The sequence below is a fragment of the Anabrus simplex genome, chromosome 12 (assembly GCF_040414725.1).
Source record: "Anabrus simplex isolate iqAnaSimp1 chromosome 12, ASM4041472v1, whole genome shotgun sequence".
Lineage (NCBI taxonomy): Eukaryota > Metazoa > Arthropoda > Insecta > Orthoptera > Tettigoniidae > Anabrus > Anabrus simplex.
The window spans coordinates 23999977-24020196 of NC_090276.1; the positions used below are offsets into that span (position 1 = coordinate 23999977).

Consider the following 20220-nt stretch of genomic DNA (forward strand, 5'->3'; position numbering starts at 1 on the left):
GAGCTCTTTGACCAAAAGCATTCGAGGTCCCGTCTTTTTGAACCTTTTAAAAATAAGATTTGTTCCTGATTACAGGATCGAAAATGTGTGGAGCTATTCCCAAATGGTTTCTGGAAAGGGTCTCTGATATTCTCAACTGGTGTGTGTGTGTGTTTGTGTAGCAGAAGGCACTACTTCTAAATAAAGCCGTGTTGATGAAAGCATGCCAAAACCACCAGCTGATAACTAACGAATGTTACTAGTGGTATTTCCGAATGTAATACATAGTGACTGGAAGCATTCTTTTGATAACTGCGGTTGTTGAAAGCCAGACCCTTATTTTTAAATATATATATCCATGCTTGTTCTCTACATTTATCACATCAGGATTTACCTATACAGCTGTAAATGAGATAAGAGAGATCGCATTGTTTAGGTTAGGTATGTTATCACCCGGATAGGCTAGTGCCAAAAGTTCTACAACGGAAAGAATAAAAATAATAACAGTTTGCCGCATTTACAGATATCTACAGGTGTGGCAGTAATGCATTTTATTATTGTAATGTTTAATTTTGTACGTTCGTTGTCTCCCATGTTTTATTAATGCATACCCTAGTATGTTTTGTTTGGTGTCTCCAAAAATCATTGCATGTGTGAACATAAAAAATTAATATGATTATTTGTTAGGTACGTTGGCGAGTAAAACAACTGTGATTGGATAATTTAATTCAAGTTTTTAACCTACTTCTCTCCCAAAAAACCCTATATTGGCCAGAGTTATGAGATATTAAACGATCACTTTATTAATGATCTCGCCTGCCTATATTAATAGGCCTGGCAACAACCGTGAGTATTTCTTAACTAAAGTAAACTCGTTTCCTCATCCCCAGGTGGTGCAGCTCTTTTTTAGACAGGCCCCCAGTGGCAGGGAGTTGCATGTACCATTTTTACCGCAAATCAACCTTCCTGCCATTCATAAATTTCTATGCATTGTTTTAAACTTACAGTGCACTCCCGATAATTCGCGGTAATTAATGCATGCACTTCCGCGAATTATTGAAAACCGCGAATTATCCGCAGTCATTTTTAAGCCTGGTACAAACAAAACCATAGGTTAAAATAATGAAATGTATTTTATGAACAAGCAGAAAATAATTATAACACTCCACATTGTATTGTAGGACACACTAGGGAAAAATTACAAAATGCCATGTGGATTATGCCAACATTCGTATCTAACGAAAAAAATCGGTCATCACTTTTTGTTTCTTAGACGATTGTTCATTTTTTCTAATTTTGGATCGTACAATTCTCAAGAAAACAATACCTGAAAATGAAAATTCATCTCTATTTTCTATCTTTTGGAGTTTCCGTTGCATCATTCCCGTACTCGATATCATCTGAATCTCCGTCTTTCTCACCAACCGTCAATTTCCGTACAATATCCTCCTCACTTTCATGTCTGAAACCATAATCGTCCTTATCGACGTCTAACCACTCGATTATGTCACTTTCTTCTGCATCTTGGCATTTATCCAGGTTTATCAGCAATGATATCATCGTACCGAGACTACGTTGCCCATTCGAAATATCAATGTCACTGAAGCCGACAAATTCTTGCTCTTCACCTAGAACAGATTTCCATGATTGTGCAAGCGTAGTAGCGATAATTTTGTCCCATGACTTATTGACTGCATGAAGAGCATCCAACAAACTGAAGACCTTCCAAAATGTTGGAATATCGATGCCTTCCTCAACCAATTGCTGTAACAGAGATGACCTGTAGTTCTTCTTTAAAGCAGCAATAACGCCTTGATCCATAGGCTGGAGAATAGAAGTTACATTAGGGGGAATGCATTTCATGTAAATATCACCTTCTTAAGTTCACTTTCGTGTGGACTGCTTAATTAGGCCGTCACTTGTTTTACAAAATGATTGTGAAACCAGTCCTTAAATATCTGTGTGTCAATCCACGCTACCTTTTGATGGTGGTACTGCAAAGGTACATTCTCTCGTTTAAACCAACGGGGTTTTCTGGATTTCCCTATCACTAATAATTTTAATTTATGATCACCACTTGTGTTAGCACACACCATAATGGTTATTCTTTCCTTGGATGTTTTGCGGCTTGGGGCTTGCTGTTCTTGATGCATCACTAACGTTCGGGACGGTAAACATTTCCAATACAACCCTGTTTCGTCTGCAATGTAAAGTTCTCTAAGGTCAAGCTGTTCTTTTTCAATGAATAATTGAAATTCCTGTGCAAACTTTTCAGCAGTACACGTGTCTGCACTGAGACGCTCTCCGTGAATAGCAATTTCTCGTATTCCGCAGCGTTTCTTAAACTGCATAAGCCAGCCAGAAGATGCTTTAAAATCACCTTCTAAGCCAAGAGCATGGTGAAAATGTTTTGCTTGCTCAGCACACATTGGGCCAGACACAGGAATACCTTCTGCTCGTTTTTTATTAAATCACCATATCGTGGCTTCGTCTAGGTTTGCATAGTCCGAAGTTCTCATTGATTTCCGGGACGATGAACGATCACAATTAGCAGAAAATTTGATGAGGGTTTCCTTTTGCTTCTTCATGCCTCTCACTGTTGTTTCGCCCACACCAAACTCGCAGGCTAACTTTGATGACGCCTCGCCTTTCTCCAGTCTTCCTATAATTTTCAGTTTTTCACTGACTATTAACTTTTTATATTTCATTTTTCGACCACTCATATTGAAAACTTCTACTACTGACTTATTCGAAACTTTGAAAAGACTTCTGCACTCCGTTCACACTTCTCAAGTACAGTAGCCTACAATACACTCGCTGCCGGCGCACCTACCCTTCACTTGGCTTACAGTTCAGCGACCTTGGGCTGTGGAGAAAGGGAGGGTAAATTCCGAGTGCATTTCTCTTTCATTTTCTCTGCTTCCAAGATTACGGTAATCTGTGCTGTGCCATGCATAGCAACATGCTTGAATGTTTCTAAGTTTGCAGCATTCTGGCAGCAGTGCGTATATAGGCCTATTGCTACATTGTAGAGAAATGAAGTCCAGTCTCCTCAAATATCAATGATTTTTTCTCCACGCATCGCATTAAAATTCTTTTAAACTAGGCAGAGATAATTTTACTTGTGTGAAGATTAGTGGGTGTAAGAATTAATACTTTTAAAAATAACTCTCCGAGACCCGCGAATAAACCGCACGCGAATTATCAGGAGTGCACTGTATTTGTAATTGGCTGATGACCATGAATACTGGTCGAAACCGGTACCAATTTTAATTATATAGGAATGTAAACTTACATTTCTTATTTTAATAGTATTGAAAGGTGGAAACATTATATACCTTCTTTTAACCAGGAATCGAACTCAGGCTTCCAAGAACGGAAGCAAATTTTTCTAACCCTTATGCTGGCTGACATTCCTAACTACAAAATACAGACATATACACATGACTGATGCGTGCTTGCAATGCGCGGGTCGGACACAAAACTATTCACCTATTTGTGCGACACGATCAGAGCTGCAGTAGGCCTATGCTACGGCGGAACTATGAAACACAGAGGTACCACATGACTTTGACGTGTGTATTCAATGCGCGGGTTGTACGGACGAAACTATTCACACATTTGTGTGATGTCATCAGAGCTGCCGGCCCCGTGGTGTAGGGGTAGCGTGCCTGCCTCTCACCCGGAGGCCTCGGGTTCGATTCCCGGCCAGGTCAGGAATTTTTACCTGGACCTGAGGGCCGGTTCGAGGTCCACTCAGCCTACGTGATTAGAATTGAGGAGCTATCTGACGGTGAGATAGCAGCCCCAGTCTAGAAAGCCAAGCACAACGGCCGAGAGGATTCGTCGTGCTAACCACACGACGCCTCATAATCTGCAGGCCTTAGGGCTGAACAACGATCGCTTGGTAGGCCAAGGCCCTTTAAGGGCTGTAGTGCCATTGGTTTTTTTTTTGGTTCATCAGAGCTGCATAAGACTTGTACCCGCTTCAGAGCGGAATCGTCATTCTTCTCTGACAAATTACATTGGGGAATCTGGTATGGGAGATCTATTGTTTTTATTTTCTTTGTCTCGAAAAGCCAAGTGGGGGCGGGGGGGGGGGAGGGGGGAGGAGGTCTAACACACGAGTAAATATGATAATAAAACTCGTAGAAGTCAGGACATTAACCCAGGAATGCCTAGCGTTGCATATGTGCAACGGCGTGCCGGTGCTCTTTTCTTTCAATGTATGAAGTTGTTTCCCAGTTAAAGAATGAAAATTGGGCGCGTATTCGATAAAGGGAAGTGTTGTGCTTTGTTACGAGTCGGTTAATCAATAGTCACCACTTTATTGTTGACAAGGTGTATGTTTGAAGTTCGCTGTGTGTTCCAGCTATCACAATGGCATACCGTAAGAGGTAAGATTCGCCATATAATTTTATGATTTAGAAATAATTAACCTCTTTTAGGAAATCCAGGAAGTAAATTCATCAGAGTTTGAACGTAGCATGATTCCTTTTACAATTAATAACTCGTGGGCGAGTGAGATCCACATATTCCCAGCGTTGCATATTCACAACGCTAGGTGGATTCGTTGTCAAATCACTTCCATATGTACCAATTTGGTATTGAAGGGTTTTTTTATTGACGTAACAACCCTTCGTTGCTGTGCATGCAATTCAAACTCATATACCAGTTTTGTGATGCATATTATTAGGCTATTATTATTATTATTATTATTATTATTATTATATAAACTCAACAATAACTTGTATCTTCTTCTCCACGCTCATTGTCCTCTTATTTTCATTATTTTCTCGAAGAAAACAATATATGAGTTGGTACTTTGCAGACTACTACTTGAGCGCCTAGCGTTGCATATATGCAAAACCCTATATTTCCGAAACTAAACATATTTGCTAAAAAGAATGGATCTTCCTTGAATAATACCCTATCCTAAGAATGTTTATTAAGAAAAATTGAACATTTCAAAAAATAAAAAATTCGGGCGTTCTTAATGAGTCTCTGGCAAGTGTAACAGCTGAAAAGTGGCATGTCATTATTCATTACATACTAGTGGAAGAGCTGAGATTGTGTGCATTGGATGGTCTGTGTTGACGATCTTGTCTTTAATCTGAATGATACGAGCAGCACTGAGAGAGGAATCCAACTTGGAAGGAGTTCATCCTTTATTATATTTTAATTAGGTACAGTATTTTTTCTTTTCTTACACATTGCCATTTCTAAACTACATTCTCCTTCAAGAATTTAATTTTATTGAAATATTAAATGTTAAGTGTAAATTTTTACTTCTATGTGCTATGTGATATACCATAAAAAAGGCACTAAAAAAGGAAGGAGCAGCAGAACTTGCAAGCTTTCATCTTTGCAGGCGACGTGATGATCTGGAGTGAAATTGAAAATGATATGGAGGAAAAGCTGCAGAAATGGAGTCAAGAGTTTAATTAAGAGATATGATTTAAATGTCAATAAGGCTAAGACGGTGGTGATGAAGTTACAGAGGGGAGATGACAAACCACAAATCAGAATAAATGACACCAAACTGGACAGTGTTCCAACGTTTGAGTACTTGGGTAGTATAGTATCAAAAGACAACCTTGTAAAATATGAGATGGACAGTCGAATTAGCAAGGCAACTCAATTTTACCACCAAGTAAGACAACTGTTGTGGTACAAACAAGTACCACTGAAAGCTAAGATGACATTATAAAAATCTTATTATACACCCCTTCTCATGGGTAGCTCGGAAACTACCATGTTAACGAGACAAGACAACTCAAAACTCCAAGCTGCAGAAATGAAGTTACTATGAACCATGATACAGAAGACCAGGAAGGACAAGTTCAGGAATGAACAAGTCCGAGAGAAGGTAGGAATAGGAGATTCCCTGCTACAGAGGTTCCAGAAAGCAAGGCTGAAGTGGTTTGACCGTGTAAGAAGGACGAGCGTAAGCAGGACTGCAAGAAGAGAATATGAAAGAGAAGTAAAAGGAAAGAGACCAGTGGGCAGACCCAGATGAAAATGGACTGATCTGGTGAATAAAAGATGTCGAGGAGAGAGGACAAGACTAGGTGAAGATCACAAGAGAAAAGACAAAGATGGAGGGGGCTCGTACACCACACCCGAGCAACTGGAGATGGTCAATGATGATGATGATGAGGGAGGCATATAGATTATTTTTAAAGACAAGTCTCCAAATATGCAAGTCAGCTTTTCAAAATTTGCAGAACTCCACCCAAGAAAGGTGTTTTAGTAAGTTGCAGTGGAATACATACAGTATGTGTATGTACTGTTCATCAGAATGTTGAACATATGATTGAAAATGCTAGGTTGACTTCATTAACAAGTAGAACAATCCAGACATATTAGGACTGCCTTGCAAAATATGCTCTGCAATACTGCATCAATTGATTGCAACATAGAGAACTATACTTCATGTCCTGCGATTGCAGAGATAAAGGCTTGATGAAATTGTGGTAGAAAAGGTCTTTTCAACCAATAATAACTTCAGATGTTCTTTGGAAACAATACAGAAATCAGCAACAAAGCTTATTGATTTCTTTTGTGACAAAAACTTTCTACTTAGGCTCGCATTGCTTTTTTTTTTTTTTTTTTTTTTTTTTATTGCTAGTGGCTTTACATCACACCGACACAAATAGGTCTTATGGCGATGATGGGATAGGAAAGGCCTAGGAGATGGAAGGAAGCGGCCGTGGCCTTAATTAAAGTACAGTCCCAGCATTTGCCTGGTATGAAAATGGGGAAACCATGGAAAACCATCTTCAGGGCTGCCGACAGTGGGATTCGAACCCACTATCACCCAGATGCAAGCTCACAGCCGCGCGCTCCTTACCGCACGGCCAACTCGCCCGGTCCATGCTTTTGTAGCAAAACAACAAGCTATTAATAAATCATATTAAAGACAATCTAAAAGATTCAGAATTTGCAGTTCATCATGATTTTGCAGAGAACTATTCATCTGTCATACAAGATAAGAGCCCAGAGCAATCAATGGGCACGTACACAAACTATAATACATCCATCTGTGGTGCATTGCAAAGAGAGAGGAAATGCAACCAACTCAGTTAATTTGCTATTACAAACTGCCTTGAACACAACATAGTAGCAGTCTACTGCTTCTAGAAAAAACTTTTTGAAGGCTTTATTTAAAAAAGTATTAAAAAACAGATTTTCTCTCTCAGAAAGGCAAACTGCACAATAGGGTAAGAACATTTTTACCAAGATTTCCCGCTTTCAGATACAGAATGCCACCAGTTTAATACCGAGTTCTTACAACGTCCAAACAAGGACTCCCATACATCAACAAATACACACAGTATTCCACAGTATTCCTACAATGTAATACGTGATCCTGACAATACAAAATGAATACCTAACCTATAACTGGGTGTTAATATTGACATAAATACAAAAACTGACCTGACGTGGGGTTGAAATTTTGTACAATTACAGGGACAAAGGAACAAAAGAGGAAGTTGGCTGGTTGAAATCTGCAATGATCATAATTTAGTCCTTGCTAATACTTGGTTCAAACACCACAAACGACGGCTTTGTACGTGGACGAGACCTGGAGACACTGGAAGGTATCAAATAGACTTCATTATGATCAGGCAGAGATTCAGAAACCAGGTGTTGGATTTCAAAACTATCTCAGGAGCAGATGTTGACTCCGACCACAACTTGTTGGTCATGAAATGCTATCTGAAGTTGACAAAAAGAAGGAATGCAAGGAGATGGGATCTACAAGTTGAAAGAAAAGAGTGTGAGTGATTGTTTCAAGGAACATGTTGCACAAGGACTAAATGAAAAGGCTGAAGGAAACACAATAGAGGAAGAGTGGATAGTCATGAAAAATGAAGTCAGTAGGGCTGATGAAGAAATGTTAGGAAGGAAGAAAAGATCAACTAAGAATTAGTGGATAACTCAGGAGATACTAGACGTGATTGATAAACGACGAAAATACAAGAATGCTAGAAATGAAGAGGGCAGAAAAGAATACAGGCGATTAAAGAATGAAGTGGATAGAAAGTGCAAGGTAGCTAAGGAAGAATGGCTGAAAGAGAAATGCAAGGATGACGAAGGTTGTATGGTCCTAGGAAAGGTAGATGCTGAATACAGGAAAATCAAGGAAACCTTTGGAGAAAGGAAATCTAGGTTTATGAATATTAAGAGAATATTAAGAGCTCAGATGGAAAGCCACTTCTAGGCAAAGAAGACAAAGCAGAAAGATGGCAGGAACATATCCAACAGTTGTATCAAGGTAAAGATGTAGATAATTCGGTTCTGGAACAAGAAGAGGCTGTTGATGCTGATGAAACGGGAGACCCAATTTTGAGGTCAGAGTTTGACAGAGCTGTGAGAGACTTAAATAGGAACAAGGCACTTGGAATTGATGACATTCCCTCTGAATTACCGACTGCCTTAGGAGAAACCAGCATTGCAAGGTTATTCTATTTAGTGTGTAAGATGTATGAGACAAGAGAAATGCCATCTGATTTTTGGCTGTATGTTGTTATACCTATTCCCAAGAAAGCCGGTGCTGACAAGTGTGAAAACTACCGCACCATTAGTTTAGTATCTCATGCCTGCAAAATTTTAACACATATTATTTACAGAAGAATGGGAAGACAAATTGAAGCCAAGTTGGCAGATCAATTTGGCTTCAGAAGAAATGTAGGAACACGTGAAGCAATCCTGACTTTACATCTGATCTTAGAGGATCGAATTAAGAAGGACAAGCCCACGTGCATGGCATTCGCAGATCTAGAAAAGGCGTTCAACGTTGATTGGACCAAGCTATTTAAGATTTCTACCCCCATCATCAATTTATATTTCATCTTATACCGATCCAGAGTTCACTTATTCTTTTTCATATGCATTGTTTTTCTTGTTTTTTATGTTTTGAACGGCTGACGATGACCTGGACTAGGGTCGAAACCGGTCCCATTTCTAATCACTATTAAATAAGAATGTAATCACTACATTCCTTTCTTTTATGTACTGAATAGGTTGAACCTCTTTTTCAATTATTTAATTTTTAACGTATGGACTGATGACTCAAACAACAACCACCTTAATGTTAACTTTTCCTCGGACAATTAATTATTCCAGGTTGTAGTCTTTCCTTTACATAATGTGGCCAAAGAATTTTCTGTTACACAACGTTGCAGAGATAGTTTCCTGCCTAACTTCCTGAAGCACAAAAACATTATTGTTCTCATAGCTTGTCATGGTATTTACAACATCAGCTGTCAGCACCACATCTTGAAGGCAATGATGGATTTTTAGTCTTTAGCATTTACTGTCCGTTTCACAACCATACGAAAGGAATGAAAAGACAAGCAAACTGACTAATCTTTCCGTTCTGTACATGGTTATTACCCCGTTTATCTACTTTAGTTTTTTTTTCCACGCTGCACCTCCTAGCAGAATATGTCTCCTAATCTCTTTCTCAGAAGCACCGGTGTCATTTGTCACAACCTAGGTAAGTGAAATGCACGTTACACTCTCTGGAGATTGTTTGGTACTAAATTCAGCTGAATCTCTTCACCTTCATTCATAATAAAGAGTTCTATCTGATTCCAATTAATTGCCATACTAAAATTGTTGCTTCCATCTGTACTCATTCCATTAATTCAACAAATTCCTGTTCACTGTTTGATAAACGTGTGGTGTGATCTGGAAACCACAGATTACTGATTTTCTTTCCTTCAAGATAATGTTCTTTTCCAACCATTCATGGCATGTCTCATAATATACTCGCTACAGATGTTAAAAAGCTGTGGTGATAGGAAGCAGCTTTGTCTCACACCTTTGGAAATGCTAAAGGATTATGTTTTGTCATAATGAGGCTTGTACTATAGAGCAATATGATATAATGTCACCTTATATATAAAAAGAGTCTTTTACAATTGTATTGTAAAAACACTGCTACATTAAGAAAAACAGCATCCCTATTTAATAACAGTAACTTCTTGCTGAAAAATAACTTCATTTTAGCAACTTACTAACAGTAAACATGATCGAACAAAAGTAGCCATTTCTTTTCAGGACAATAACCAAAAGAAATCTTACCATGATGGTGCAGTGAGACGAACCAAATCAGAACTCAATGTGATTACAAATTCGTACTCATCTTCTTGTGCGCATATTGTTGGTGATACATGTAGACAGTTGTTGAGGGACACAAACCAATCAGGTTTATGGGTCACAGCCACTTTCTGGTCCGAGTACAGCTCCAAAAAGGCTTCAGAATCATCATGAACACAGAAGACTACCCATACTCTATCGCCTTTCTGAAAAGAAGCATATTAAAATATTTTATTAATAATTTGTTTTAATTATTTAACACCATTTCGTGAAAACTATGGTGTCATCAGATCACAGTGGAACTGTCAAGACCAGATTTTCAGTATGCGTCAAGGCTGCAGTGGTGTGGACATGTTAAGAGAATGGGAGAAGAAAGGATACCAAGAAAGATGTTAGAAATGGATTTGAAGAGGAGGAGACCTAGAGGAAGACCGAGGGATAGATGGCTGAAAGGTGTAAAGAAGAGCATTGAGGCAAGAGGAGGGAACTGGATGAGAGTGAGAGAAGAGAAGTGGTGGATGGGCAGAAAACGATGGAGAGGCTTATGTTCCAAGCAGACCCAGCGTGTGGTTGGAAACTGCTCCAGATGATGATGATGATGATGAACCGAAAAATATACGAGAGGAATGCATAAACAAAAGGGAAGAGATGTTAGCCATACTGAAGGATTATGGGATCAGTAGGGAGCTTATTACAGGCAATCAAAGGCATTTATGTTGACAATTGGGTTGCAGTGACAATTGACAATATAATCAGACCATGATATAAAGTACAGTATTTATAGGAGTCACACAATGTTGCTTGTTTTTTTTTTGTTTTTTTTTTTCCTTTAGGTGTGATAATAAAAGTTGATCTTAACCAGTCAAATGGAATTCTCCCATCCTTATATACTGCACTGAATAGTGGAGTCGGCAGGTTTAGACCTGAGCAATGAGTTCAAGAGTTTCTGCCTGTATCTTGTCTGGACCCACAGCTTTACCTTTCTTCTGAAGCTTGATTGCATACAATACTTCCTCTTTTATTATATCAGGATAAATAAAGGTGCTCAGTTAAGTGACAGAGGTTTGCAGACCGTTTGTGTATGATGCAGTATGAATACATTGTGATCTATATAGCTTAACACACAGACAGATCGTAAACAAATGGAAGTATAGCAAGCAAAGAAGAACAAACTCAATACAGTATCAACATAGCAGACATCTCATTTTCTGGATTTGTATGTTAGTTGATGTAAGAACTCTTGGAGATACAACAATCCTTCGGGTTGAGGATTCGACACACATACACCCCCCTGTGGGTGGGGAGGTTGTGGGTTCAGATCCCACTGGTGTCCGGTTGGCTATTTTTGTTCTATACTTAACATCTCTTCATCACGTACTAAATGTACGTAACACGACCTAATAGGTTGAAAGTCGGTTTCGATTACAATGTGGTCGTGAAAATTCAATATTCATTGACTTGGCCCTCAACGGGCGACTTAAATGCACTCTACAATGTGATGGCATTAGTGCCAGACCTGTAGCTTAGATCCTCTCCAACAGAACAAAGTTGGCCTAACCCACCATATCTCAATTGGTAGAGCAACCGATGCGAAATCGGAAGGTTGTGGGTTCGGATCCCACTGGTGTCTGGTTGGCTATTTTTGTTCTGTACTTAACATCTCTTCATCGCGTACTAAATGTACGTAACACGATGTAATAGGTTGAAGGTCGGTTTCCATGATAATCACCACCACCACACATACATACATACATACATACATACATACATACAGTACATCCATACATCTACAGACTGTAGAAATGTTCTTTTATTTATATATGTCTTGCCAGTCATATTTGTTTCTCAGTTTATGGTTAAAAACAAAAGAAAGAAAGAAAGAAAGAAATTAAGAGATAAAACAATTGCTATGTGAAGTCCACCTTAGGGAAAGCCACAGTCCTTTTCTCCGATGAGGGTAACTTCTTGAGCCATGCATTCTTGTGGATTTCACGAAACAGAACACTGGTAGGCTGTACATCCTCAGGTCTTGGAGTAGCTGAAGGATCTCCTTTAAAAAATAAGGGAGTTTCCATAAAATTATATGTACACTTGGTGTAAATTCCATTAAGATTTAAGGTGTGTTTCACACACACACATCCAACAATTTTGAAATAGTTATTTATGCAACTGCCACGGAAAGTGATCTTTCACATTACAAGTGAGATGTTTATGCCCAAGCCACATGAAATCTTGAAATGAGTAACGTAAACGTATCACTTTAGTGGCTGTTACATACAATATTTTATTTCATACTATGGTCAATTTACTTATTCTAAATTAACCATTCAATTATAAATAATTCTGACACATACAAATCATCCATGTTTGACTCGTACAGTGACTTTCTTTTGTTGTGAGTATGTTGCTAAGATTTACCATGGTAATACACAATTTATGATATGTGATATTTTGATATATCACGATTAGATTAAACCAGGCTATTGAAACAACTATTTAACTACATTTGGGAAAGTAAAACAAAACATAATTGGTTGAAGAAGTCCAAGATGATTTAGAAGTTACATTGCAACAAATTGCAAATAGAGAAGAGGAAAGGATTCTGAAGAACCAACATATACGACGTAAACTAAACACTTTGCAACAAAAACAATATGTCATATCTGACGAAGAGAAGGCAGCCAGGTCGGAAAGAATGACGAGGTTCTGGGAGAGGAGAAAGATGATGAAAAATAAATTCCCAGTTAATTCTTTGAAGAACTTAGATGTATATGATTTGATTTTGGTACTCCAATGTAGGTGTAAAATATGTAAATAAATAAAATGTGATTCTTATCTTAACAATGTTATTGGTTTTTACGTGCCACTAACTACTTTTAGTGTTATGAAGATGCCGACGTGCTGGAATTTAGACCTGCAGGAGTTCTTTTATGTGCCAGTAAATGTACCAATATGAGACTGACATATCTGAGCACCTTAAAATACCACCGGACTAAGTAAGGATCGATATTTATCTGTTGGAAATGGATTAAACTATACATTAGTCAACATAGTGATGGTGGCAGATTACTTAAGCTGGAAATGGGGAGATGCCATTTCTGTTGCAGATGAGCATGGAACCACAGTGCTGTAATCAGGTGTCACCTACAAAGCGTCCAGCTCCATGGCTAAATGGTTAGCATGCTGGCCTTTGGTCCCAGGTTCAATTCCCGGCAGGGTCAGGAATGTTAACCATCAACGGTTAACTTCACTGGAACGGGGGCTGGGTGTATGTGTCGTCTTCATCATCATTTCATCCTCATCACGAAGCGCAGGTTGCCTACGGATGTCAAATCTAAAGACCTGCACCTGGTGAGCCGAACTTATCCTCGGACACTCCCAGCACTAAAAGCCATACACCATTTCATCCACGAAGCGCAGGTGTGGCACCTTTGTGATCTGGAGCTACGGAAAGGAACAACTACAGCTGTTTCTACAGCATCTGAATAGTATTAACACCAATATTCAGTTCACTACGGAGACAGATAAAAAAGGAAAACACCCTTTCCTTGATGTTCTGGCAATGAAGACTGCCGATTTAAACTTGGGAGACACAGTGTACTGTCTTCAGAAGACGTCCAACTACCACCCACAACAAAAATACGGAGTGATTAAGACGCTAGCCGACCATGCTAAGAGAATTTGTCAACCTCAGCACTTAAATGAGGAGCTCAGCCACCTCAATATGGCCGTACTTGCTAACGGGTACAGCCATAAAGATATCCAGTGAGCATTCCATCCCAAACGTCGAACAACCAGGGAGAAGAAGAGCAGCCAGCAGCTAAAGCCTTTCTGCTGTATACTGGGAAAACAACTGACAGAATAGGGAGGCTACTGGAGTCCTACAGGGTGAAAACCATATATAGGTCAACGAAAAAAATCCAGGAACTATTTACGTCTTCCAAAGATAAGCGCCATACTCTCTCCACAGCAGGTGTCTACAAGATCCTGTGCAGCTGCGGTCAGATGTACATAGACACCACAAAACGCAGTATTGCCACACGACTGAAGGAGCATATCAGACATAGCCGGGACAAGCAGATAGATCATCAGTCGCTGAACTCTTGCAGCTAGCAGGCCATGACATACAGTACAGCGACACCAAATGACTGTTAACTACTGTGTCTTATCATGTCCAGCTACAAAGGAAAGCCATTGAAATCCTGAAGCACACCTACAGCTTCAACTGTAAGGAGGAATCCGAACAGGTAAATAAAGCCAGTCCTGAAAGCCTTAAATCATGAAGGACACGATGGCCGAGGCAGAACAGAAAAAGCAATGGGTGATCAGGTGCCTGTCTCCGCCAAGGCAGGTCGATGCACATCGGGCACCTTAATGCTTCAACCATTGGCCGAAAATCAGCCAATCAGCGACCGCCCCTCCAGGCGAGCAGCACTCCGTAGCCTGTACTATATAACGAGGTGGAATGACAAGAACAATTCATTCCACTGAAAGCTTAGCTGCTATTGAAGTCAGTCGGAACCCTTGAAAATGCCGAACGCAGTTTTCGGTGAAACATCTGAACCATCACATGCTCCTGGAACATGGCCTATAAACCCAGAAAATATCGACATGATTTGTAACACCAACCGTGAAAGGCTCAATCGCTATATTTCTTCAGGTCCACCAATGGTAGAGTTAGTAACCAATCATCTCCTGAATGCAACCTTATAGCTACGTCTCGTACCACACAGCCAACTCGCTTGATAATGTCACTAAGCGTAACCGCTCAAAAGTATGAAAGAACTGATAAAAAGGAGTAAGAGTATTAACACCTTAACTAAGAATTTTTTCAAGAGTTCAATGTAAACCGAGCTCGATAGCTGCAGTCGCTTAAGTGCGGCCAGTTTCCAGTATTCGGGAGATAGTAGGTTCGAACCCCACTGTCGGCAGCCCTGAAGATGGTTTTCCGTGGTTTTCCATTTTCACACCAGGAAAATGCTGGGACTGTACCTTAATTAAGGCCACGGCCGCTTCCTTCCCACTCCTAGCCCTCTCCTGTCCCATCATCGCCATAAGACATATCTGTGTCGGTGCGACATAAAGCAATTAGCAAAAAAAAAAAAAAAAATGTTCAATGTAATCTATCTCAGATATTTTTTCAGTTAATTATTGCACAGTCAGATGTATACTGAAGGTTAGCAATATCTTTACTGTATGTAACAATATGGTAATAAAGTAATATTCATGAACTACCAACCATAAAGCATAAAAATTAAGCCTGCAGTTTTACATAATGTAGTGGTGTTCAACATTATAGCCACGAGACCTCCAGTTATAAGTGGGCCTCAAAACACAAGAACTTTTAAAAAAATATTTAAATACCATGTGCACCAACTAGCATGGAAACTAAAGCTGCTTCTTTAACCAATGATAACGTCACTCAGCTATCATGGCCTCACTGGTGATCATGTTAATGAAGGATTTTTTTTTTTACAATTTGTTTTACGTTGCACCGACACAGATAGGTTTTATGGCGATGATGGGATAGGAAACGCTTAGGAATGGGAAGGAAGCGGCCGTGGCTTTAATTAAGGAACAGCCCCAGCATTTGCCTGGTGTGAAAATGGGAAACCACGGAAAACCATCTTCAGGGCTGCCAACAGTGGGGCTCGAATCTACTATCTCCCAAATGCAAGCTCACAGCCGCGTGCCCCTAACCATTGATAAACATAACCATAATAGGTATTTTACCTGATCCTGTAATGACTTGTCTAAATTTTAAAGAAACTACAATAGAAGTCCGTTATGGCGAGAATTCATAACGCCGAAAAATGTTCTCGCTATAACGGATTGTCGTTATATCCGTTTTTTTTTGTAAAAATTGGGAAAACCCCCATACACATTAAAATCAGTATGAAACGGCAATCAGTTTGTTCAAAACTTGCGTTTTCGCAGATAATATCCCACTACGGCTTACTTATATGTTATGTTTTGAAATCTCATATTACGTGAAAGTGTATGTTTAATTTCATTCTGATAAATATATATTACCGTATTTCTCCGAATCCAAGACCACTTTTTCCTTCAAAAAATTTTAATCAGGCTTAATAAGTGCTTTGTAAAATCATATGAATGTCTTTCTTATACAGTATGCATTTTTAGACTATTTGTAGACGCCGAATATTGGCTTTAGTTATGCCGTATTCTTTTCGGCTGTACAATTATGCTTTATTTCAGCGGGTTTAATAACCATTAACTTAAAATTGCCATCATAATATCGAAAAGAACTCGTTGAAAATTTGCCGGCAATACAAATTTCACTCATCTCTACAATACGACAATCTGTCAGGAAAATATTCTTGCTTACTAAAAAACTGGCTATAACTGGCTGCCGCTACATGCACGTCTCGCTTGCCATATTCGACCAACTTCAGCAGCTAGCGATGTATAGGCCTAATTGCGGACTTTGAAAGTCAACGAACGAGTTTATTGTGCCGCAGTATGGCAATTCCACCCTTGCATTTTTGTGCACATACCTCAAAATCTCATCTTCGACTTCTTCAAACCGTCCTTGTTTGGGGCCACTGAATGTATTTTTTGTACAGTACACATTTTAAGCTATATTTGTCTTCACAGTGACACCGAATATTGGCTTTAGTTAGGCCTATGTAAGAGAGTCATATATGAAACCTATTACGTACCAATCCTGACCTATGGTTGCGAAACATGGACCATGAGGAACAAAGATGTTAGTAAAATACAGGCAGCAGAAATGAAATTTGTCCGTAGCATGATCGGCAAAACACGGAGGGACAGAGTCCATAATGAGGAAATCCACAAGCAGGCTCAAGTTTTAAGACTGCAGGACAAACTAAAAGTCCAGCGACTGAGATGGTATGAACATATGTGACGCATGGGTGATAACAGATTACCAAAAAAATGTACGATCTGAAACTTGAAGAAAAAAGACCAAGACTCAGGTACAAGGACAAGGTGAAGAATGACATTCAACAGAGAGGACACACTTTGGAAAGCACTGAAGAAGGAGAGAAGTTCAGAGACCACAACTGGTGGAGAAGCCTCGTTTGCCGACCCATCGCTTAAGATGGAACTACGTGGGATATGTATGTATCTATGTATGCATAATTATTATACATTTCCGAGAGTTTAATGGCCATTAACTTAAAATTGGCATCAAAATATTGAAGAGAACTCGTTAAAAATTTGCCGGTAATACATATTCCATGCGTCTCTACAACACAACGATCCATCACGAAAATATTCTTTCTGTCTATAAAACTTAATTTTACTAAGCATCAGGTACAGTAGAAGACGCGTTATAACTCTGCTACTGAGTAGTCGTGGTCTTTCTAAGAATTTTTGTACAGGATAATAGAATGTCATCCTCTCTTCACTATTTCCCGAGATCCAGTGACGTTACACATAGGCACTGTACAACCGGTCACCGCGGCTAGCGATGTACGATAAAGAGGCGGTCGGTATTGTCAACGAGTTTTGTGTGCGTGCGCGCAGGGGTGAAAAGAAACAGCGTGGTTACTGCGGTTGTCGCTAGTGGTGTTCATTACTGTCAGGCCGCGAATGTAAAACGACCCTTGATTTTTCACATGAGATTCTGAGAAAAAAAATGTTATCTTAGATTCGGAGAAATACGGTATCACTCAGAGGCTTCTGTGGCAAACATTTCAGTTTTCTTCTTCAAACGGCGTCTCCTAACCTAACCGTATATGTATCATGAAAACATATTTGAAACGCATGTAGAGAAATGATAACCTCCTCGCTAAAAATTCACATGGGAATAGCCTTTCCGAAATTTAACTAGACGCGAGAAAATATAAACTATCCTCTGAAATCAGTGATGTACCCTGCCACATCTTGAGGTGTGTCACATTCTTACTTAATTTCAGTATACGGTACGGTATAACATTAAAATTATTATTTTATTTATTTTTAACGAGTTAGCAACTTTTTTTTTTTTTTTTTTTTTTTTTTTTAAGAATTTCATCTTATGTTCGTATTGAACTGAGAACATAAGGTACAAATAAAAGTTATAATGGTGAAGTTACAACATGTTTACTTGGAACTAGTTTCAACGCTATTTAGCGTCATCTTCAGCCAAAATGTGAGAAATAAGCATGGGTACATACATACAAACATATACATTACACAAAATATTATAACATTATGATTAAATACGAGTAAAAAGGGGGAATAAAATAGTGAATGGATATTCAATCACAAGTTCAGAACTTGGCAGTCATTATCAAAACCACCCATAGAGGGTGAATTAAAATAGTAATCTAACTGTACAAACATGAGTTAGGACTCAACAAACACAATCGTTTAAAAATATATATAACACTTTAAAACTTTGCTTTAGACCGAAATGAACTTGGTAGTCAAAGAATCGAATTTGTAGTCACTTTTTTCATTAAAAGATGTCACTTATTAACTAAGAGTGTGGTGAACATTTTCTTTGAGCTTTTGACAGAAATACAATATTCAATTTGCGTAAGATGTTCCTCTGAGAGCTTTGAAGTTAGTGTTACATCATGGCTGTGTTGCTGTCTGTGGTCTATTGTTTTTATGTTGCAATGTAACGTGTAAGGTGGAGACCAAGTTTTTGAGTCGAGGTTTCTACGATGTTCACAGTTCAATGCGGAACCTCCGGTGTCACAGCTTTGAATATCTCTGTTCATCTTAGCCGGTACGGTAAAAATGTATAAGACATAAATAATAGGAAATTTAGTGATATATAACTTTAGTTATGTAGTACTTATCGACAGGGCCAATAATAACATAAATATTTGAGAATTAAATTTTAGGCCTTCCCCTAAACTATCATTCCACTCAACGTGAATACAATTTTTATGGCCTAGACTGTAGCGACTTATTCCCCGGCGTTATATACCGATTTTCATTAAATTCTCCTCAGCCGTTTTCTCGTGATGAACGTGCGTACGTACATACATACATGCAGACAGACAGAAATTACGGAAAATTAAAACGTGCATTTCCCCTTGTTACTATGGTCACGACTGGTAAGGAAATATAATTCTTTTTAAATTCTGAGCAATGTACAGAAAAAAACTCTTATTTTATTTATATTGAGATAAATTAAAATTAGTCAGAATTATCTCCAAATGGCTCTTAAAATCTCTAGAAAAGTCACTAGTCGTTATCATTGAAATTCTATCACTAAATTACTAAGAAAGTCTCAATATCTAGCGACTAGTCTCTAGAATCGAAAAAGATAATGGAATCGACTAGACTGCTGCGAACGAACACGAACATAGCATGCCAGAACGAGAGATTGACAATCGATGTACGCGTCGGTATACAGGTTTCAATAAACATTGCAAATTTGCGCACATTTCTTGCATTAATAAACGTTCAATATTTCGTTTGAAAACGGCCAATGAGCGAAGGACTTCCAGCCACTGGCGTAAAAAAGCTGTAATGGCGGAATTTGAAAACAAATGTGTGAAGTTCACCAAAAAATAAGCTAGAATCGGGAGTAATAATAGAATAATCGGGATGCGGGAAAAACTGTCGAAAATCGTGAGTCTCCCGCCTAAATCGGGAAAGTTGGCAGGTATGTGGGTGATATCCAACTAGGACATTAGCATGCGACACAAGACGGGATCCTCCTCAGCGTCTTACGAGATTTGCTCAAGGGCCATTTTGTTCTGAGGCAATATTACTAAGGAACTCGTCAAGTCATTTGTGCACTGCACGATGGATAAGCATTCTAGAGCCTACAAACTGCTAAAACTTTGTACTGATCATCAGTTAGTGAAGAGGGCATCCAAGTGATTCCTAATGAAACCTTTATCTACATTTCTTAAAACAATAATTTAAAAAATCTCTTATTATTCTCATGCCTTATATTCCTTCAAACCAATCACTCCAAAAATATCATAAATGCCACAAAAGCTATTGTAAAACGACCACTTTGTTAAACAATGCACTTGACAACGACCTGCAAACAACTGTAAGCGAGATTCATAACTTTAAAACATGTTCCTTTTCGCTACGATTGAATGAATACGTAACCTAATATGACAATAAGGTGGGAAAAAAAAAACGAAACTGCCTAAACTCTAAGAATTTGACTCGCTAATCGTTTTT

The 20220-nt window shown here is 38.8% G+C and overlaps 1 protein-coding gene across 1 annotated transcript in view; it reads right to left on the minus strand.

The window, feature by feature from the left end:
* Window positions 1-20220, minus strand: part of LOC136884109 (mucin-5AC) — an 81009-nt gene that overhangs the window by 54661 nt on the left and 6128 nt on the right. The window contains exons 3-4 of the mRNA XM_067156148.2: window positions 12012-12139; window positions 10075-10295 (exon numbers count right to left, since the gene is read on the minus strand). Of these exons, the coding sequence (XP_067012249.2) occupies window positions 10075-10295; window positions 12012-12139 (349 nt within the window). The remainder of the gene's footprint in view (window positions 1-10074; window positions 10296-12011; window positions 12140-20220) is intronic.